Genomic DNA, 24,836 nt, shown 5'->3' on the forward strand with positions numbered 1-24,836 from the left:
ATTGAGACAATATGTGACGTGTAAAACCAATACTTGTACCTCCAAGGTCAAGTTTCCACTTAATCTGGGGTTTATGAATTAACTTAAAATAGATGTTAAGCAAGACAGGTCGGTGTTTTAGAACATTTAATCCAGTGTGAAAGTCACTCTTAGAGGTCAAAGGTCAGCCATTAGAAAATCTTGTCCAGCCATTATTTTTGTCATGCATCAATGGATTTTGAAAGATCCCTAGGTCCTAGGACAAGATCACACTTAGACGTCAAAGACTAGAAAATCTGTTTAGCCTAAAACTCATGAGACGCGAGATTTTAAAGTCAGTTGGCAAAAGTGTTAAGCATAATGGGTCCCTCTTAGCAATTGTGATAATCAATGCTGTATTTGATGTTCATGTTTTTAACATTTTGATTATTTCTGGTCTAATTACATTAAATGATGAATCAGTTAATTTGATAATTTGAGAATAAAGATGCTTTCTTTGCATATTTAATCATATTAAGATTGTAATTGTAATAGTACTCTAAATGAATGAACATATAAAAAAATGTTTAAAAATATGTTAATGTTATTATATCTAAAGTGGATGTCCCTTTGCTTAACACTCTGATATACATAATACTAAGTAGCATATTTTGATTAAGAGTATTTCTTATAATTTTGTTTCAAAACATTATTTATTTTTTTATTTTTACCATATACGACAATTAACAATTAATAAATTCGTACAATTAGCAAAATGACTTTTAGAAACAAATAAATACCGGTATTTATGCTAATCTCATATTACACGTATGCTCGCTAAGTAGACTCTCGTTTTGCAGAATCAAAAATGACACATCCGTTCCAACACATTAAACCAATGTGTATGTGTTCTTTCAAAAACATCTTCGAAGGTACATGCACAATATGTGAAAGTATATTGATCAATTATTTTACCGTCTATAACTTTTAATATAAACGTTTGAATTTGATACAAATTAAAAGTTTTAACTTGTTCTGAAGTAACATTTCTGTTCGCATTTTTTAATTCATTTTGATTTCATTTCATTAGAAAATCGTGTTTGATTTAAATGGCCCAGATCAAGTAAAGAAAAATGGAATTATGGCCTTTAGAAGGGTCCAGACCAGGAATAATTTACCAATGTTTCAACAAAATGGCTGTTGTATTGATACAAACTGTGCAGTAACTCGTTTGGCATCTTTGACTACATTGTTGCTTCTCACAAATACAGAATTTTTGCAAAAATATTCCTTTGATGGACCTTTATCAAATATACTTAAGAATTATTTTTAATTTAAAAAATTGCATTGCTATCAGGAGATTGGAGTTGTTTGCGTTTTTATGTGTAAGATAGCTCTTGTTAAAGAGAACATTCAACAATCAAATTGTTTATAATGTTTTTAAGTTTAGTTTCATGTATTGTTGGTTGTTTATTATGTAGTGTTTTCTTTTGAAATTATAGAGCATAATTTATCACGACTCTTGTTACGTAATATTGTAAAGAAAAAAAAATCTGATATGAAAGTCTATGCCTTAAAGAGTGGACCTTTAACAGATTCATAAAAAACGTAACATTAAGGTCTTATTAGTAAGAAGACAAGAAAGTGTAACTATATGCGACAGTTTCATTAAAACATGACTGTGCGATAATTTTTGTTTTGTTTATACAACTCCTTATGTGATATACCGTAGGTAATAAATCATAAATGATTAATATGATTCTTATTTCAGAATTTGATTTTATTTCGATGTCTTGTAAAATATTTTAGATCTAATAAAGATGTTATACAAATAATTTTATTTTATTTTCTAATATTCCCATATCACAAGGCTATAGATGCAAGGGTTTGCCATTTTGTCTCATCATTTTAAATTTGCCATTTTGCTGTAAGTAGTTTACATAATTGTATATTTTAATTCGTGTCATGAAAACATTATGACTAAGGAATAAAGGTTGCCTTAAACATTACTGGAATTAAATGATATAAATAATCTATAGTAATAATATGTTGCCCTTTCACTATTGTGTGGTATATTGCCCGAACTCTATTGAAAAGTCTTATGCCGTATGTGGTTCTTTAACTTGGAAGCAGTTACATGTATGAGTAACTAGGAGTTATGTAGGACTAAACAGTGATGTAGGACATTACCCTTTTAAGTAGGACTTAGTCACGATAATAATGTGTCATATGTTGCAGCTAGGTGAGAAACTTTCCGTCGCGAGGTAACCCACCTATTTTGGGCAGTAACGATGATAGCCGAGTTGCCGGAAATGAACGGGTATCAGAGAGACGGATATTTCGATCTGAATACATGCCATTTGTGTTTGCGTAAAACTAACATGGGGGTGCCAGATAAGTCGCGTGCAATGGCATTATTTAAGCACGCTTTATGAAAGACCTCCGTTAGAATGACGTCATTTTTGCGCATTTTTGTTTGAAAATACGTACAAAGAATGACATATAAAATGAAATGTTTTTCGTAATGACTGAGCGTTTAACAAGGATAATTAAACGCCCAGTCTGCTACTGCTCTTATTTTATTCTCAAAGTCCTTTTATTTTTTGTGGATTTACAGTTCCCAAAAAGTTCTTTATTGGCCAATGGCCTTTATCATCTTTTTCTTCTGTTGCTTTTGGCAAACCGGGCAGTTATAGTGATATCGTATTCTGTATGGAAGTCAAAATACTATTTTCCTTACATTTTGCTACCTGTATGACAAATCAGATTATATTTAGCGCTATTTTTCTCAAGTAATAAGAACCTAATAGCTTTAAAACCATTATTTTAACGTTATCAAATTGATATAAACCTTTTCCAAGGAAGTAAACAGTTATTAATTTCTGAGGAATTATGTGTCTTTAAACAAGGGATGTTGCACTTATTCGTTATCCCTCATGTACAGACTCAATCAAACCTAGTCTGCAATTCTTATGTAATTTTGTTGTGATAAATTCTTCCGAGGGATCACTTTGTTTCAACATTGTTATACTTTACCACAGCAGGTGTCAAGTGCTATGTGTGAGAGCTGTAAAAAGTTGCCCCATACTTCACTTCAGTGTTGTTATATTTTCCTGGTCCTTCGGGATCATTGATGCCAGCATTATTAAGTGTTGAGAATTGAGTATTGCTAAAACCGGTGCTAGGGGGCGTGAGGGATGTTGCACTTATTCATTATCCCTCATGTACAGACTCAATCAAACCAAGTCTTCAATTCTTATGTAATTTTGTTGTGAGTAATGCTTCCGAGAGATCACTGTTTCCAGATTTTTGCCAATAATGTTATAAGGGTTAAACTTATACAGCATATAAACATGTGTTACATATCGTAAGAATATTTTAACGTATAATTTACTTACATGACATGTTCTTACTTGAAAAAAGTACATATAACATAAATATATGTTGTTTTTTTCCTCCATAAATTTCGTCACTTCTGCATTTTCTTTACGCTTGGCATTTCAAGCTCACCGAATTACTAGTAGCTTGTTTATATGTTGATGAGAGTAACTTATCTAACAGATCATTGATCATCAATTGAGAACGTTGAAAATTTATGAACATGCTTAATATCTTGCTAACTAAATCACAATTTGATCTAAAAATAGTTTCTTTTATTTAATAAGATAATAACGGTTTAGTTCAGATTCTATTAACCTGTTACCATTGTATTTCTGTTCGATAGTAGTGCGGCTATTTACATTTTCACAATAAATTAAGGTTTTGTTTTGAATTTCATTCTTTCTTGCAATGAGATATGGACTATCAAAATAATTTGCCGTTGCACCTAAATTTCGTTACGTAAGTTGTATAGTAAGTTGTATAATAGGCTTGTATATATAAAGGTTCCAAGAGGTGACTAAAAGTTTCAATAGCGGAGCAGTAGATAAGTTGTTTTATCCTGAACAGGTAATTTAATGCCTGGAGTTTGTACCCACAAAAGCAATATTAAACTATTGAGTAAGTATACTTACTACAGCTATGGACCTAAGTACAATACTTATTTCATATGGATTTATTAAAAACTAATAACACCAATTGTGAATTAAATTGTTAGAACACTGGAATTACATTGGTTATATTTTGAGACGAATGTAATATTTTCACAAGTGCGTATATTATGTTCTCATTATGCATAGAATGCATATGTACAATGTACATGATATTTTCGCATTCGGTGTGTGATATTTAGAATATTCAAATGCATGAAAAACAAACACATTTTTTTTTCATACAAAATGACTATACAAAATCTACTCAAACCAAAGTCATTTTAATGCTTCATCATTACTTGAATCAATTTTAATGAAGTAACGTTATGATATTTGAATTAAGATAAGTGCCATTACCAACAAATATTAATGTGTTGACAAGGAGGAAAGAGACACCGTCGGAAGGATCTAATTATTATTTGAAAGAACACAGTAACGTCTGGACACAAATTACGATTAACAATAAAATGTACTATTCTTTCTTTTTGTATCTTTCATATGAATGCAAACTGAGACATGACAATTAATATGTTTTTTTGTAAATATCTCTGTAGGTTCTGACCTTAACAGTAATGTCTTTAAATCGAGATTCTGACCCAAAAGATAACGTATCCTGGAATCTGCAGCATATATAACTGAAACAATGTTGTTGTCTGTACGACAGTCTCATAAATGTGCTTAACTGTCATTTTAGTAAACATCGTAATACACTAGTTGCTCTATTTAACTGTAAATTTCTTGTAGAAATTATATATGAAATACATTGCATTTTGTATAAACTGTAACATGTTAAACAATCAGATAAATGATTATATTATTTATTTAAAACCTTATAAAATACGACCGATGCACTTTCAGCGTTTGAACCACATGTTGTTCCAATAAACATCATTATTGGACCCAAGTTTATCACTTTAGCCGTGTTTCCATTTTCATAGTAAAAAACTTCATCAAATCTATATTGTATCCCATACAGCATTTTTTTATTTCAAAGTCTAAGATATCAAATGCAAACTTGAATCTGTCTAGGCTTATATTTTTATGGGTCAGCCATTATACTTTTCTTGTCATGTGTATTCTTTAAAGGCTTCTGGTAATTATATATATCATGCAAAACAGTAACACAGCTAACAGTGCTTGGACGTTCCTCAATTGTCTACCTATATATTGAGTAAAATACAATTGGGCTCATTAAAAAGGACATCTGAACATATTCACGGTGCCTTTACAACGTAACTTTTTGTGGTACGTGTCAGACAACTAACGATCAAATTTTTATTTTATTTTTGAATATTTAATTTTTATAAAGCACGCTTATTCTAGTGATAAACACATGCATTGAATGTTTTATCTAAAAAGCTATGGCAAAAAAAATCCTGGACCTTTTATGTTTTAGATTTTGCCTTTCGCAAATCACAAAAAAATCAGTGGTACAGGCACCATGATATTGAAAGGGATATTTTGGTAAAGAAAGGAGAAAGATCTATATGACTGCAACATTTTTACGGTGCAAATGATTAAATAGTGAACATTCTTAATTATACTTGGAGACATATATGTTTTAACCGGCTTAACTTTATCACTTTTGCCGTGTTTCCATTTTCAGAGTTAAAAACTTCATTAAATCTATATTGTATCCCATACAGCATTTTGTTTTATTTCAAAGTCTAAAATATCAAATGCAAACTTTAATCTGTCTAGGCTTATATTCTTATGGGTCAGCCATTTATACTTTTCTTGTCATGTATATTCTTTAAAGGCTTCTGGTAATTATATATTTCATGCAAAACAGTAGCACAGCTAACAGTGCTTAGACGTTGCTCAATTGTCTACCTATATATTGAGTAATTTAATACAAATGGGCTCATTAAGAAGGACATCTGAACATATTCACGGTGCCTTTACAACGTGACTTCTTGTGGTACGCGTAAGACAACTAGCGATCAATTTTTTATTTTATTTTTGAAAATTTAATTTTTATATAGGCTAAGCACAAAAAATTCCTGGACCTTTTATGTTTTGGATTTTGCCCTTCGCAAATCACAAAAAAGATCAGTGGTACAGGCACCATGATATTGAAAGGGATATTTTGGTAAACATCAAATTATACAAGGAGATAGATCTATAATTATGACTGCAACATTTTTACGTGCGCTACATTTAGGTGCAAATGATTAAACAGTGAACATTGTAAATTATATTTGGAGACATATGTGTTTTAACCGTTAATACTTTATTTAATATTTATTTAATATATATTCTGGTAATATCCAATGATTTTATCTCACAAATTTTAAATAATACGATGTGGTATTTTACTTACATTTGCACAAATGAAAATATATTCTTAAAAGGGCGGGCTTTTACCGTTTCTGTAAAGATAATTTTACTTTTACGTACGCGTTATAAATGAATTTTATAAACATCTGATAGACTGGTATCAAAAACGAAATCGAAGGATCGTATCAATACCTAAATATTCATGACAGTAAAAATCCGCCCGCAAAAAGAACGCCCAATTTTGACTAGTGCGGCACATGATAAAAAAAGATTACTTAAGATGTTTCTCTTTAAACAGAGTGGTGTGATGGTTTGCTAATAAGAGATTGGTGTGATGTTTCGCTGAAAAAAGCGTGGTTCTGTAGCCACGATTGTTGCGAATCGGATGCAATGTGCAATGCCATATGGCGAGCACAGTACAAAAAGAAGCTCTCAAGCTGAACGAGATATTTTATAAAAAAAAATAACTGGTTAGATAGGCCTACAGAAAATAGACGAGATGATTATTCAGATGATAAAGAGGTTTCAGGATTATTTCTCAAGTAATATCTTTTGTCATTACTATCCTAAAATTAAACTATATTCAGATTTTCATTCATAAGGGAACACTCAAACATGCGAATAGGAATTTTGTTATTTTCAGCACCTGTATTAATGAATATTTTAAATACGATTAATCTGAAACGAAATAGGTTACGTCTGAAGTTTAGAAATGAAATTTCTTAAGACACCGGTTGCACAAAGAGTGGTACAAGAATTAAATGTTAAAAGAAGATAAAAATCTACAGAAATATATGTGTCATGATATGAATAGAAATGAAAACAAAAATGATTTTTCAAAAGGTGCATTCATCAGCGAGACAATGCAATCAGCTAATACCACGAAATAAGAGACGTTTACCTTGCAGAAAATGGTTGATATACCTACCTTTTACTATCCATCTCCGAGATAACAACAGCTGTAATTTTGTCTGATAACTTATCAAACTTCTCTGTCAAAATGTGCATAAGTCTCTCTTCCGGCATATTTGTTTGAAAACAGTACCTTGCTAGCTCTGGAAGGCTTTTGGATATACACATATTTTGGAGATATGACACCAACCGACACGCTATATCTTTTTCATCGTTATTTTTGTTCCGTACATACCCTTGCAGATAAACTTTAAAGATATGAACAAGCTGAAAAAATATCAAATAGTTGACTTTACATTTTTTTTTAAACTTTTGCATTACTGATTTATTTAATAATTTTCTAAAAGAAGACAAATCCGCCGTTCTTATCTGATTTTTTTTAAAGGGAGATTACTCTTGAAGTTGGTTTAACTGATTTTATCTTATGTTTACATTGGCTGAAAGTGTGGTCAGTATAATCCTAAAGATTAAAGCTATTGGTTAATGATTGGTTGATTGAAAATCATTTGATTTCTTTTTTTGCAGAAGTCATTGAATCTTTGTTTTGTGAAGAAGGGATGTTGGTTTCTATTTTGTATGTATCAATCCTGACTGTTAAATGCTTTATTATAAATATGGAGAATCGCATTAATGCATTAATTTGATTCTGTCATATATCCAATCCATTGGTTTAGAAATTTGTAGTATGCGTTTAAGTTACTTTTGATAGAAAGAATGAGGTGAAATTTTATTTGATTGATTTACTTCACTTATCCCTCAAATGAAAGGTTAAATGTTATGCTTTGTATATTGTATATATATGTAAAATATGTTAAATTTTAAGTACTGTTGCTTTGCTTAAATCACTGATTTTGGTAACCATTAATAAACTCTTTTGTACCTACGTTGCAGCAACCCAATCAATATGTTAAAAACATTAAAGACCTTTATAGCTTAAGTTGAATTTGATTTAAAAAATCCAGAAACCTACTTGACCCGTAGGGGCTTGGACAGTAATTAAATTGAATTGCGCCAAACCAAACCTATTTTACTATTACCACGTGATGATTAAGGACAATATTGCGACCGGTGATCCGGAACACACGGAATTCGGGATCGTTTCAAACATTGAGGGAACCGCATAAACTACTTTTATAGTTTTGATACTTGTAGCAGTTTATGGTTAATTAATTACATCATATGTTTGATGACCAGTATATCGATTAAAACTTAAGCTTGAATTATAATAAGGGCCTACTTATTCAGCACCATTGATTAACTACCCCGGGCGTACCGGATTCCGGGATTTTTTTTTCAGGACCACTGTTGTGACAAGTGACAATGTCGAATTATTTATCCCACCTCTTTGAATCGGCTCTTGTATAAGTAACGATTAAATGACGCTTTTGACAAAATTCTATCTTTCTTGAATAAAATGTCATTAATAATACAATTAACCTAACTATAACAGTATGTACTGTCTCTTGAAATTATATTTCATTGTTTTCATTTTCCCATCTGGAGGCGATCGGCTAGAAGGCTCCGATGGACTTTGATGTATCCAACATGCAGCTATTAGCAGGATTTGCGCATTATATAACCATCAATTCTTTTTGTTATTTTCCGATAGTGGGTTAATCGCCATTGTTGTACAAAGTGAGATGAAAACTTGTATGAGAAAACGTAGACAACCAATTTTCTTGCATTCATAATATTTGTACAGTAACAACGTAGCGACGAATACATCGACGTTCAGTTGCCCAGACTTTGGTGACTATTTTTTTTGTTTGAAGCATTTCATAGAATTGTTATTTTATTTCTTATATTATGCACGAATTATTCCTGTTCATGTAATTCCGTATAAGACAGCTTAGCTTCCGAGGGATGTTTCCAGATTTTTTACAGTAAGAGAATAATTCTATTTTAGTTTCGGTCACAAGTAGTATTTCGAGACAAAATATGTTTGGTCTGTGTCAGAAGAGGCAACATATCACATGTTTAGATATTGTTTCTAATCAAAAACATTAATTTTATCATGCAGAAGTCATTTATCCATATTCCAGATAATCAAAAGTCAACTACAAAATGGTGGAAGCATTGTTCTGGTAATTCAATCGAATTACACATACATATACATATATCTGTGTGGTATCGCATGATTCTGCCACTTACGTGTCACAAAACATCTAGAGTCATTCGTTTCTATAATTTTTATTGACGTAAAGACATGTCTAAACAAACGTCATATGCATATTTGTACGCTTTATATATAGACAGAATTTTTTCAAACGTTTTGTTATGCCGCTGAACATAAACTTTCAATATGAAACTATATTATCGTTAAACTAAAAGTAGTCAATAATGAATAAGAGCACACCTCTGATTCTTGAACGTCGTTCAAAATACCTTTCACTTTATCTAAGAAGTTCTCAGAACACTTGCAATCCCACTGAAACAGATGTCATCTGATGTCAAAAATTGCAGAAGATATTGAACCTTTAGCTTAACAAAGGGGAACATAATTGAAAGGAAAGTTTATGCAGCATAAGACTAATTCTTATGTTATCGGTCAACATATAAAATGTTCAAAATGGTTAACATTCGTTTCAAAATATGTTCACTGTCTGGAATTATCAAAGCACTTTTAAGGTAATTACACTGAACTGGTCTACATCTTAATTGTGCAAGTGTGCAAAGTTTAAGGTATTGGTGTTACTTTGAATCTAACTTTTTAAATCTTTACATAAGTTGTTCAAACTTAAGACAAAATAATTTATGACCTACCTGTTTGTCTAAAAGTTTAAGTTGTAGTTTTGGCATTTTTCTCATTTGTTCCTGGGCACAAAAATATCATAAGGTTCATAGTTTAATAAATATGTGCAGAATACTTTATAGTTGAAATATTGTGAAATCGCCAATATATAATAATTGAAAGTTTCAGCGGACGAAAACCAAAGTAAAGTTTAAACCAAAATTAAATATAATACTTAATGAATTATTTATACTTATAACTTTTTGAAATTATGTAAGAAAGCAAATTGCAGGATTTATTTAGAAAATCTGAACGAATTTCGTATTTTTTTATTTGATTATCAAGTCTGTCGTGTAGAAAAACAATGCACACAAATTTATAAAGTTGAAACTGTGTCAGCTTTGTGGACCTGTAATTTAAAGAAAAGGCAAAAAAAAAAGATTTATGATATAGTTTCAATCTATTACACTATACCAAGCTGTTATTTTCAGGAAACAAGTACTTCAGATAGATATTATTATAACGTGTGACATAACAAATTACAACATTTCCTTAACGAAATGTGAATTCACCATGCTACGTTCATTTGCATGTACATATATTATTACGCCAATATTAGCGTCAAATTAGCGTAATGAGCCTATTTATAAGTTGTTATGTTTGATGTCATTAATATAAGGTGACTTCCGGTAATCAGAAATAAAAACAACGTAACGGAAAAACAAGTGCAATCTTTTGATTATTTAGTGATTACACAGCACATTAAAGATTCAATATTATGTGCAAACTTACCTTGTTGCCAAATAAATTTAAAAATATGATGCAATTCATTTTGTGTAGTCCATTTTCAAAGCCAACCTGAAAAATAAATTGTTAGGTCAGTTAAAGTGATATTAAAAAGATCCTTTTAGAAGAGAGCAGTACGTGAGAGTCCTTATTTGTAAGTGCTGTGGGATGTGAGATATCTTGCATTGTTTTATTATCCCTCATGTACAGATTAAAACTGAGTTTGCAGTTTTCAGGTAAAATTGTTGTGATTAATGCTTCCGAGGGATCACATTTTGTCCAAAGTTTATTGAACACACTTGTCTTGTTTTTTTTTTATTATTGATCATATTGCTGAAAGTGGCGGCAATATTGATTCCGTGACTGTTTATTATATCTGCCATTTGGTTCCAAAACATCTGTGCTTTAGCATTTGATTCCTATAAAATATCATCATCATGATCATCAACATCATTTATAGCAATAATATTATTATTGGTTTTTTTTGTATGAGACGATATAAGGTGAAAAACTTACAAAGAAGTCGAAGATGTCTTTATATTCAGAGAGATCTGAAAGAAAGGCAAAACTTCTTTGATTCAGTGAGTAACATCTTAAAATTTAATAATCAAAACTCAATTATAGCTGTGTAGCATTGCGGGGAAGACCTGAATTTTCGATATAGATAAATGGGTCTTTAAAAATACCTTTAAAAATACGAGAACTGGAAAAAGCTATACTAAAGAAAATAGCTTGATAGTAATTTTTCATCAACGAAACTACATTCTCGTTTTGTTTCACAATCTATAGGATATAACCACTAGCGACTTATTTATTTTCATGCACGTCGATAAATTATCCCCGAAATGAATTTTCTGTTTATTATATACTTTTCTCTTTCTTTAATCTTACGATCCGAAAGACATGTATACGTACATTCAATCAGGGATGTTATATTTCCGATCCTTAAAGATCGTTCAGCACGACATTATTGTTGTGCATGTGGTATTTTAGTTCTTTCTATTCGGCTTTTTGTTCTTGGTGGTTTCAGTATCCCTCACTTCAATACTGTTAAATCACTCTAAGGATTTATGGCCTACTTTTTAAATTGATCTTTTGACGTAATATCTGTGATATGCCGGGTTCATATCCTCTGATCCCCTTTCAAAATTCAATTTTATTTAGTTCCGCCCATTGTTTTCTCGTTTAGGGCACGAACATTTTTTTCTACTTAGGGGCCATATGCCCCTTTTCATGGAATAGGACAGAAGACTCACATCGATACCCGCCATATGACAACATCTGCGGATGTTTTAAAATTCAAAATTTTACCAGTTCATGTTAAATGTTGAATACTGCTTAATCCGGTGCTATGGGGCGTGGACGCTAACTTGCACTTTTCATTACCGTCCATGAACAGGCTCAGTGAAACTGAGCCTTCTACATTTCAATTTTGTCGTTTTGTGCGTTCTTTAAAAATTCTTTATTTCTCTTTATTTCCCTAATTTTGTGTATTGGCTGAATTTCGAAGAAAGCCACAAAAAATTTCGGAAACTATGCAAAATGGGTGAAAAATATATATTTTTACAGTGAATATAAGGAAATGAAAATATGCATTTTATTTCATCAATATTTTTCAATATGTTATTAATGTACGTAATAAATCGGGAAATTCAGCTCATCCAGATAATATACATTTTTTATTGTTAGTTATAGATTTATTTTAGTAATACTACGCGTGCGTGACGGTCATGCTGATTTCTGAATAAAAAGTGCATCATATTTCTATATTCAGAATGACTCAAAGAGTATATCACGAGTGAAACAATTGCGATCATAGTCAAATTTAATTTGGTCAGTTTGTCAGAAAGTAAAAGCAATTCATTAATAATTTTTCACACATGTCGTTAGCGGGTAGCAAGAAAACATATTTCAATTGTTCCTACTAACATCATAGTGTGTTTTCGTACCTCAAATTCTTTTGGTCAAACGAAATCTAATCGGAAGTCATTTTTTTAAAGAACCGACCATACTTATTGATTTTAAGATAAAAGGTTAAACATACCTGTAACTTGGGCGGCTCTAAAAAGAAGAAAATATTTGCATAGAATCTACAAAACGTTAAATGACTAATTTCTATCAATTTCAAAAAATTGACTTTTTAATGGGCCATTGACAAATAACAAATTTACTTATAATAAAAATACCTAGTATTCAACTTCTTAAAAAAAGGGTCATTTAAAAAAATTAATACAATTTTCATAGAGTCATAATTGATAATTCTTGCGAAATACAGAACAGGATTTCAAATAGTTCTTTTTAACTGTTACCTCAACACTAGTCATAAACACTTTGAAGGACATTATGCCACTTTAATCGAAGTAATTATCACATCTTTTACGCTATACTGACATATGTTTTTTCTTGGTAGAGCGATTTAGGTATGTTGTAATATCGTAACTGTGCACAGAGTGTCTTGCACAATATCTTCGTGCATAATCTAAGCGTATCAGATTACTATATAAAGTATTGAAAGGCATTTCCAATTACTCGAGGTAATTGCATTCTTTGCTTCGTTCACATGTTTATTTTCTGTCATAAATGGATAGTGATAGCGAAAACGCAGGTTGACAGCCACGTGGCAGCGATAGTGGTTGTCTAATTATTCTTCTGTTAACTTTACTCTTTAATTGAGTATTTGTCTGTGTTAACAACTTTTAACTACTTAATGATTTAAAAGTGGGCGGGGTATTGCATGTTCACAATATTTTTAATCTCAGTGATAAAGCTTTTACCGTTCAAAATAAACTTCAAGATTAAATTACTTTCTAGTGGTAGACTTTATCCACATTTGTGTATGTCTGTTTATAATTGTAATCTATTGTTAACTTCAATTTCTAAATATATTGGATAATTTGTCTGATTGTGAGTTACCGACATTTTTACAACATTTCTGTGTACCTGTTACGTTATGTGTATTACGTCATTGAATTATGCGTTTTACGTCATTAATTTCTTGTGGGCGTTTCCCTTGTTTGTAAACATTGGGTTTTTACAGGTGATGATGTTTTCATAGCATGTCATAACTTAGGTAATTGCTTTAAGTCTATTATATCTAATATTTTGTATACCCCGTTTAATTTAACTTTGCATACTTAAAAAATAACCTCTGAATATGTTTGTATGTATTGCTGCAGAATTCTGCTCAATTGTGCCACTATTATTCATGACATCACACTTTCTGCCAAATTCTGCCAATTCTGGCAGAAATCTTTTTGTATCAATAAAGCATGTTTTTCAATGTGACCTAAATTGCTTCTGAGAATTCAGAGATGTGGAAAATCAGAATAATATACTGAATGTTTAGAACATAGATTTAAGAATATTACAGCATAAAATAGAATAAGATAATTTAACAGAAATATTAATTGAGAATAATGGAAATTTTGAAAAGTAGATTTATAGTTTATAAATAAATATTAATAGATGTTAAAGGTATACTTATTTTTATATAATTGTTCTTACTGTTCAATAAATATTCTAATATATATATATATATATTATATATATATATATATATATATATATATATATATATATATATATATATATATATATATATATATATATATATATATATATATAATAATTAAAAGTTTAAACAAAGACTATTCCTATTTGTTTCCATTTATTTAAAAAATGTTTAAAACCTAACAGTGTTGCGACTTTAAGAAGTTTATTATATAAAAGTCGCCACATCATATTGGGTGGCAGCGGTCAAGGTTTAGATTTAAAAAGAATTAACTTTATAAATACCGGTAAAGATATATAAGTTTAACAATAAATATATTGTACATTTTTTCTTAAAAAGAAAACAGTTAATAAGTATTTATCTATATATAAAACAGACTAAGATGTTTCGCTTTAAACATAGTTGTGTGATGTTTCGCTTAAAAGAGATTGGTGTGATGTTTCGTTGAAAATAGCGTGGTTCTGTAGCCATGATTTTCGCGAATGGGATGCAATGTGCAATGTCATATGGCGAGCAAAGTACAAAAAGTAGCTCAAAAGCTTAACGAGATATTTTATAAAAAAAAACTGGTGAGATAAGCCTACAGAAAATAGACGGAGATAAATATTCAGATGATAAGGATGTTTCAGGATTATTTCTCAAGTAATATCTTTTGTCATTACTTTCTAAAGATTTAACTTTATTTAGATTTTCATTGATAAGGGAAAACTTAGATATGCGAATAGGAATTGTGTTATTATCCGCACCTGTATTAATGAATAATTTAAAGAGGATTGCAAGTAAATCTGAAACGAAATATGTTACGTTTGAAGTTCAGAAATGAGATTGCTTAAGACACCGGTTGCACAAAGAGTGGTACAACAATTAAATGTTAAAAGAAAATAAAAAACTACAGAAGGATATGTGTCATGATATGAATACAAGTAAAAACAAAAATGATTTATCAAAAGGTGCTTTCATCAGTGAGACAATGCAATCCGCTATTACCACGAAATAAGAGACGTTGACCTTACAGAAAATGGTTGATATACCTACCTATTAATATTAATCTCCGAGAACAAAGCATCTTCCATTTCAACAAACCTCTCTGTTAAAATTTGTACTATATCCGGAGTCGTTTTATATGTTCGAAAACAGTACCTTTCTAGCTCTCGAAGGTTTTTGGATATACAAATATCTCTGAGATGTCGCATCAACCGACACGCTATATCTTCGTCATAGATATTTTTGTTCCATACATACTCTTCCAGATAAAGTTTAAAGATACGAATAAGCTGAAAAAATATCAAATAGTTCACTTGACTTTTTTTAACATTTGCATTACTGATTCATTTTATTATTTTCTAAAAGAAGACAAATCCGCCGTTCTTATCTGATTTTTTGAAAGGGAGATTACTCTAGAACTTGGTTTAACTGATTTTATATCATGTTTACATTGATTGAAAGTGTGGTCAGTAGAATCCAAAGGATTCAAATTATGTGTTAATAATTGGTTGATTGAAAATCATTTGATTTCTTTTTTTGCTGAAGTCATTGAGTCTTTGTTTTGTGAAGAAGGGATGTTGGTCAAGCTTTATTTATATTTTGTATGTATCTATCCTGGCTGTTGCCAAATGCTATATTATAAATATGGAGACTGCATTAAATTGATTCTGTTGTGTGTCCAGTTTATTGGTTTAGAAATTTGTAGTATGCGTGTAAGAATTACATGTATGTATCAAGTCATATTTCTACCTTAATTTACTAGTTAAAGTTAACCTTGCTGTTTTCAGTTACTTGTGATACAAAGAATGAGGTTTCATTTTATTTGATTGATTTACTCCACTTATTCCTCAAATGAAAGGTTAAATGTAAATGCTTTTTATAATGGATATAATGTAAAATATGTTAAATTATAAGTACTGTTGCTAACCTTAAATCACTGATTTTGGAAACCATTAATAAACTTTTTTGTACCTACGATGCAGCAACCAATCAAGATGTTAAAAACATTAACGACCTTTATAGCTTTTGTTGAAATTGATTTCAAAACCACAGGAACCTACTTGACCCTCAGGGGCTTGGGCAGTAATAATATTGAATTGCGCCAAACCAAACCTATTTTACCATTACCACGTCATGATTTAGGACAATATCGCGACCGGTTATCAGGAACGCACGGAATTCGGGATCGTATCAAACATTGAAAGAACCGCATAAACTTCTTTTATAGTTTTGATATTTGTAGCAATTTATGGCAAAATATGAATACTTAATTACATCATATGTTTGATGACCAGTATATCGATCAAACTTTAGCATGGAATAAAATAAGGACCTTCTTATTCAGGGCCATTGATTTACGACCCCGGGCGTACCGGATTCAGGGATGTTTTAAGGACCACCGTTGTGACAAATGACAACGTCGAATTAATTATCCTACATCTTTAAATCGGCTCTTGTGATAGTAACGATTAAATGACGTTTTTGACAAAATTCTTTCTTTCTTGAATAAAGATGTTATAAATAAAAGATTTACACAATGTACCTAAATATAAACGTATTTAGTGTTTCTTGAAATTGTATTTCATTGTTTTCATTTTCCCATCTGGAGGCGATCGGCTAGAATGCTCCGATGGACTTTGATGTATGGAATATGCAGCTACTAGCAGGATTTGCGATTTATAATACCATCGATTCTTTTTGTTATTTTCCGATAGTGGGTTTATCGCCATCGATGTTGTACAAAGTAAGATGAATACTAGTATGAGAAAACGTAAACAACCAATTTTCTTGCATTCATGAAATTTATACAGTAACGACATAGAGACGAATAAATCGACGTGCAGTTGCCCAGACTTTGGTGACCATTTCATTTTGTTTGAAGCATTTCATAGAATTGTTATTTATTTCTTATATATTCTGTAGGAATTATGTCTGTTCAGATAACTTCGTATACGATAGCTTATAGCTTCCGAGATTTTTTTACAGTAAGAGAATAATTCTATTTTAGTTTCGGTCAAAACTAGTATTTCGCGACAAAATATGTTTGGTCTTTGTCAGAAGAGGCAACATAACACATGTTTAGATATTTTTTCTGAACAATGACATTGATTTTATCAAGCAGAAGTCACTTATCCATATTCTATATAATCACAAAACCACTACAAAATGGATGAAGCATTGTTCTGATAATTCAATCGAATTACACACACATATACATATATGTGTGTGATCTCGCATGTTTCTGCAACTTACGTGTCACAAAACATCTAGAGTCATTCGATTCTATACTTTTTATTGACGTAAAAACATGTCTAAACAAACGTCATATGCCTATTTGTACGCTTTATATATAGACAGAATTTTTTCAAAAGTCTTGTTATGCCGCTGAACATAAACTTTCAATATGAAACTTTATTATCGTTCAACTAAAGGTAGTCAATAATGAATAAGTGCATACCTTTGATTCTTGAACATTGTCCAAAGTACCTTTCACTTTATCTAAGAAGTTCTCAGAACACTTGCAATCCCACTGAAACATATTTCATCTGTCAAAAATTGCAGACGATATTGAACCTTTAGATCAGTAAAGGGGAACATAATTGAAAGGGAAGTTTATGCAGCATAAGGCTAAGTATTATGTTATAAATCAACATATAAAATGTTCAAAATGGTTAACATTTGTTTCAAAATATATGTTAACTGTCTGGAATTATGAAAGTACTTTTAAGGTTATTACACTGAACTGGTCTACATCTTAATTGTGCAATTATGCAATGTTTTAGGCATTGGTGGTACTTTGTGTCTAACTTTTTTAAATCTTTAAATAAAAGTTCAAACTTAAGACAAACTAATTTATGACCTACCTTTTTTTTTAAGAGTGTAAGGCGTAGTTTTGGCACATCTATCATTTGTTCCTGTGCACAAAAAATATATTAAGGTTCATAGTTAAAACAATATAAGTGCAGACTACTTTATTGTTGAAATATTGTGAAAACGCAAATACATTATAATTAAAAGTTTCAGCGGACGAAAACCAAAAACATAATGACTTATTTATAGTTATAAGTTATCTAAATCATATAAGAAAGCAAATTGCAGGATTCATTAAGATAATCTGAACGAATTTCGTAAAAAAAATTATTCGATTATCAAGTCTGTCGTGTAGAAATAATGCACACAAATTCATCAAGTTGAAACTGTGTCAGCTTTGTGTACCAGTAAATTAAGAAAGGGCAAAAATAGTTTATGATATAGTTTCAATGTATTATACAATAGACCAAGTTGTTATTTTCAGGAAAAAAGTACTTCGGAAAGATATTATTATAACGTGTGACGTAAAAAATTACGACATTCCCTTAACGAAGGTTTTTGAAATGTGAATTCACCATGCTACGTACATATGCAAGTACATATATTATTACGCCAATATTAGCGTCAAATTAGCATAACGAGCCTATTTATAAGTTGTTATGTTTGATGTCATTAATATAAGCTGACTTCCGGTAATCAGAAATAAAACAAGGTTACGGAAAAACAAGTGCAATCTTTTGATTATTAAGTGTTTACACAGCACATCAAAGATTTAATATTATGTGCAAACTTACCTTGGCGCCACTAAAAGGAAAAAATGTTATGCAATTCTTTTTGTGTAGTCCATTTTCAAAGTCAACCTTAAAAATAAATTCTTGGTCAGTTAAAGTGATAAAATTAAAAGGTCCTTTTAGAAAAGAGCAGTACGTTGGAGTCCTTATTTGTAAGTGCTATGGGATATGAGATATCTTGCATTGTTTTATTATCCATTTTGTACAGATTAAAACCGAGTTTGCAATTTTCAGGTAGAATTGTTGTGATTAATGCTTCCGAGGGATCACATTTTATCCAAAGTTTATTAAACTCACTTGTCTTTGTGTTTTTTCTAATCAAGAAAACACAATTGATCATATTGTTGAAAGTGGCGGCAATTTTGATTCCGTGACTGTTTATTATATCTGTCATTTGGTTCCAAAACATCTGGGGCCGTTTCCACAACTGATCTTAAGTTATTTCTTAAGTTAAAACATAAGTTGAAAAAAAAATCTTAGCTAAGAAATTTCTTTTTATCTTAAGCTTAAATCATATTCAGAAACTTACTTAAGTAAAACTTAGCCCAGATATTTCTTAAGTTTAAGAAGTATATTAAGCAGTTAATATTTCACTTAAAAAAATCTTAAGTTTGTTGCTAATGAAGGTGGGGGTCTTCCGTTACTAAAATTAGTAACGGAAATGCTCTTCAATACCTAAAATTAGAATCGGGGTGTTTACACGCTGTCAAATCGAGCTGAAAACTTGTCAAAGTACCATATGAAACTAAAAGATGTAGATTATTCGGAAGCGCTTGCAACATGAATTATAAAATGAAAATTTGTATCTAAGAAAACAATATTAAGTTTTTTAGCCTAAAAAAGGAAACAACTTGGGTCACTTATGTTACTTGTCAAGGTCATGGCCTATGTATTAGCAAAAACCAATAGCACATATAAGATGATTGAACTTGGGGGGATAGACTAGCCATTACATCACTTGAATCTTAGAGGATAAAAAATTAAATAATGGAGGGGGGTGCAGAAGAGGCCTCAGTGAAGTGACTTGTAAAGATCATGGACTTAAATTTGATTTGTATAAATAAGTGAAGCACATCGAAAGTTTAACCTTGTAAAGACAGATGGCTAAAATTTCATTTTTTCATTGAAATGTTGCAATAAAATTTCTTTTAAAATAATACAAAAAGAAGGCGTGTAAATAAAATGTCATGCTTTCAGCTTTTGTGCTTCTAAATCACTAAGTATGTAAACAAGTCACAAGTTGTTTTTCTTTATTATTTATTCCCTTTTAATTGCATTATCAAATGTAAAACTTTACATGAAAAGTTTTTTTACATCACACATACATGTTAGAACAAAATACATATTCAGAAGCTGTGACCAAGTATATAGCCAATGCTTTCTTTTTTGACATTATGATAGCGCTTTCACTGCAGATTGTTTATAACATTCTAAAAGTTGCCAGCGTAGTAGTTTAGAAGATAAAAAGGTATGCAAGCTTATATCTCGAGTTCTGCAGTTTTGACTCTAATTTAAAAAATAGATAAATACAGAATCCCTAAGGAAAGCCCAGCACGGCAAAATTGAATTAAACATAAAATTTCATTCAAATGGTCACAAATTCTAAACAATTTTATGAATGGTTAAAGGATAGCAACAATATAAGTAAGATCGAGCTGTCAAAGGAGCATTGCACTCCAATTTTCTCAGTGCTTATATAGTAAACTACAGTAAAGACTGTTTACAGTGACCTTCGATGGGAGAAAAGAAAAAAGGTCATTATAGACAGGGAGTCACTGTGGACAGTCTCTACATAATTCGAATATATATACATATCATACCAATATTTTGTTGAAAAGCAGGATAGTACCATACTAAGGGTTTAATTATATTTTTATTGATATTAAACATATCAAATATCATTTATAAAAAAACAAGAGAGTATTAAAATTGCATGTATAATTGGTTAAGATTATAAACTACACCATAACATTAGTATTTAAAAGTTACATATTGATTAAAAATGTAATTTATATTGATAAATATGTTTAATTTCAATTTTACTAATGAGATGCTACTGTAGAGACATTTAATTTTGTATAATCAGCATGTTTACTTTACGGAGTTCAATGTCTTAATAAAACATTAGATACAAATCTTCACATAATTTCTACAGATAAGTGCTCCGAAAAAGATTAACAATCGAGGTTTCGAACATAACCACACCTTTAAGACGTTTGGCATTGTTTATCTTTACTCGCAAAAACACCACAGCAATTATGTATATACAGGTGTCTTCAATCATTCTATCGGCGAAAATTGATTGAATCTGTCGCCATTTTGTGTAATTGTCAACAAACAGCCACAGTGTATAAGCGTGTCGCCGATTGGTCAATGCAAACTGCCGTAGATACAACGCGCGTTCTGATTCGTCAATCGCATGAATACGTAATGAGAAAGATAAACATAGTGAACTCTTGCCTTGCGGCGTGTATTGAACTTTGTTGATGTTGACACGCGTTCTTGATTAGCGGATTAACGGTAACTGGTTGTAATTGAGAGGTAAACAAATTGTTAACAGACCTAGCGGCGTAAATAAGTATGACAGAAAATTATAAAAATCGGGCGACTTCAAAATCTCTTTGAAGTTTGTTTTAGGCAAAGTCGCTGATCCGAAGGCAACTTCTTCGCCCAAGTCGTCACCTAGTTCAAGCCCCTTGCAAAAGTCGCTGTTCACGGCTCAAATACCGTAACGGGTGACTAAATCATGGTCGTTGTACGGACTAGACAGGGAGTCGCTACATACAGACCACTTATATAGTAAATACTGTTCGGCGCACCTAACTATGTTCACTAAAGACAGAACGTCGCTATATACAGGGGGTCACTAAGACTACAGTCTTTACTGTACATAATTTCTACAAAAATAGATAATCTGAATAAAAGTCACATCGACCTTGACCTTTGACTAAGCAGGCTGTGCCTACATTTCATTACTGCATTATTGACCTTAAAAATCTTATCAAAAATATTAACAAGAAAAGCATTGATGCAAAGCATCAAAGGGCACCAAAACAAGAAATGCACCAAGTGATGATGAACTAATAGACATCTGATGACCAGATATTCCTATAAACTTTTCAATGGTTAATTGGTTTTAATTTGGTTTCAAGTATTGTATATCATTTATGAATGGGCGGACGAAAGACATTGTTCATCATGAACTTTGGTAGGCATGCTAGAGATTTGAATTGTGATATTGACAAATTAATGCTAGCTTTACTTGTTAGAGAATAGCTTTACTTGACGTCGACGACGTCACTTGGAGACGACGTCATCTTTGTCTTATATGTATTCAGATCAGTTGAATAAACTTTACAATCATGAATTAGAGTTGATTAGTAGAAGACATAACATATGCGACGAGGATAAACAACTCCAGTAGGTTTTATGATGCTGTTTACTTGTTGATTTACTTAACATCATGGCTGAAAGGAGGTAGAAGCTTGAGATTTCTCCGTTTACTGTGGTAGAAGACCACATAGCAACGGTGATAGGTGGGATGATGGTTAGATGAACTTGAGCGTGAAATGAGATTTTTCCGCATTAAGGAGCCTTGAAGGACAAGAAGGATTTGCAATGCTGATATTTGGTGGTGAGGAGATAAGGCGATTGAGTAAGAGCCTCCAAGACCCAGGTGAGGGTGATGTTTATACAAAGCTAAGAGATAAATTATCAGATTATTTCGCACCGAAGAAGAATGTGCACTATTCAATATATATGTTTTTGAAAATGAGACCCATGGAGGGTGAAAGTACACTTACATGATGCAGCGAGATTGCGAGAAAAAGCTGTGAATTGCGACTTTCATGACATTGATGCCAAGAATATTAGAACAAATTATTCAAACAACAGATAACGCAGACCTTATACGCAATGTGTTACACAAGAAGTGCGACACTTCAGGAAACTTTGACTGAGATGCAAGTCAAAGAGGGATACTTCGATGCAAGTCAGAGAGCAAATGGGTCAAAGAAAATACCCATGAATGTTGCCTAAAATAAGCAGAAAGAAAACTTACGAGAGCAAGCATACAGATTCAAGATCAAACAGATAACAATAGACTTTGTAAATACTGCAATAGGATACACCACGACAAAAGAAATTGTGTCCTGCTTATGGTAAAATATGTAGTAAATGCGGGAAAAGGAACCATTTCGGGGCAGTTTGTTTCTCTAATGCACAGCAGAAACATAGACTCTTTGGCAGACAGACCAGAGGAACATATAGTAGAGATATTCGATGTGCCACTGGTGAGTCAGATACAGATGATTCAGATATTCAAGATCTTTGATTTTGTTGACGATTCGGTAAAACATCTTCGAATTGGTAAAGTAGAACTTCACAGAGTAGGTGATTTAATAAAAACAGTTCCAATTTGTAAATTAATGATGTCATTGTTCACATGGAACCTGACAGTGGAGCAGATGTTTAATGTTATGGACGAACATCATTTTCGTAAATTTACTGCGTGATTCTTCAGAAAATATAGTTCTTGAAAAATCCAAACTGAAATTAAATACACTCCAAAACAGATTGAAGGTATCTGGTGTTTCAGAGCTACAGTAAGGAATGAGACAAGAGGAACCGAAACAACATTTGTTGTTATTGAAGGGAAAATAAATTCTCCCACCATTGTTGAGCAAAAAGACACTTTTTTGATCTGGGCATGTTTAGAAATACGAACCAGATGGGTCATTGAAGGAACCTAATGAATTGAGAATTGGAAATAATCACTTAGTCAATTCCATTCTGAATATACAAGCGCGATCTGAATTGGATGAAATATTGAACTGTCATCAGGAAGTTTTTCATGGCATAGGACAAATTGAGGATAAGAAAAACAATACAGAATTTCTTGTGAAAATTTTCGATGAAGGAAAATACTACACCTGTTTGCACAAAAGCCTAGACCAGTGCCATATTACCTTCAGGCACCTTTACGAAAATGGTTAGATCAGTGCATAAAGGAAGAAATCTTTGAGTGGGTAGAGTCCAGGAGAGCCTATAACATGGTGTTCACCTCTGGTTGTCCAACCAAAGCCGAGATATTGCAATATGAGCAAAGAGTCATTGGACCGCATATGGTAAGGGCGTGTGTAGATTTGAGAGTACCAAAAATAAGTATATGGAGCGAAACCAGAATTTTACAGGCACCAGTTATTGAAGATTTTACTTGTAAGTTTCATGATTGCAAATATTTTCAAAAATGGATTTAAAACAAGGGTACCATCAACTAACACTTCATCCAGAGTCAAGAGCTATTGCTACATTTAGTACACCATGGGGTAATATGCGACCTAGGAGATTGATATTTGGAGCGAAATCTTCACAGGATCTTTTTGATGAGGCCCATGTTTTAGAATTTTTGGGGATATTCCTAAATGCCTGAACCAAAGGGACGACATATTCATTGGAGGTGTGACTATGCAAGATCACAAACAAAACACTAAAAGCTGTACTTGAACAAGCTAGAGACTTTGGTATCACATTCAATAAAGACAAATGCCAATTTGGTGTAGCAGGACATGGAGTTCTTTGGATATCGATTTACCAGCGAAGGACTTAAGCCAACTACAGAAAAAGTAAGAGCTGTTAAAGAATGTAAAGCTCCAGAATCTAGAGAGGGCAGTAAGAAGTTTTCTAGGCATGATTGGATATCTGTCAAAGTTTATTCCAAAGATAATGCAGTTTTGACAGCACCATGAGAAGATTGACTGGGCAAAATGTACCATTTCAATGGGGTCATGAAGAAGATATGGCTTTCCAGAAGCTGAAAGACAGCATTACAAATGAGAATACAATGGTGTTTTTTCGACCCAAGGAAAATTCTATAACTGTAAGAACTGAGGCAAGTTTCCATGAAGGATTATCAGCGGATTATTTCAAAGGACAAGCAAAGGTTTGCAACCAGTGCATTACATCAGCAATCAATGTCAAGTGCCTGAAAAGAGATACAGTCAAACAGAGAAAGACGCATTAGCAGTGAAATGGGCGAAGAC

General features: G+C 31.7%; 1 protein-coding gene across 1 annotated transcript in view; it reads right to left on the minus strand.

Annotated features, from left to right (window-relative positions):
• LOC132751593 (uncharacterized) overlaps positions 1-17,732 on the minus strand; it is a 55,100-nt gene extending 37,368 nt beyond the window's left edge. Inside the window, exons 1-6 of the mRNA XM_060741781.1 lie at positions 17,652-17,732; positions 15,245-15,483; positions 11,215-11,290; positions 10,705-10,770; positions 9,945-9,995; positions 9,538-9,609 (exon numbers count right to left, since the gene is read on the minus strand). Of these exons, the coding sequence (XP_060597764.1) occupies positions 9,538-9,609; positions 9,945-9,995; positions 10,705-10,770; positions 11,215-11,290; positions 15,245-15,483; positions 17,652-17,732 (585 nt within the window). The remainder of the gene's footprint in view (positions 1-9,537; positions 9,610-9,944; positions 9,996-10,704; positions 10,771-11,214; positions 11,291-15,244; positions 15,484-17,651) is intronic.
• Between the last annotated feature and the right edge of the window lie 7,104 nt (positions 17,733-24,836).

This window comes from Ruditapes philippinarum, unplaced genomic scaffold (genome assembly GCF_026571515.1).
Source record: "Ruditapes philippinarum isolate M1 unplaced genomic scaffold, ASM2657151v2 ctg904_1_1_1_1, whole genome shotgun sequence".
Classification (NCBI taxonomy): domain Eukaryota; kingdom Metazoa; phylum Mollusca; class Bivalvia; order Venerida; family Veneridae; genus Ruditapes; species Ruditapes philippinarum.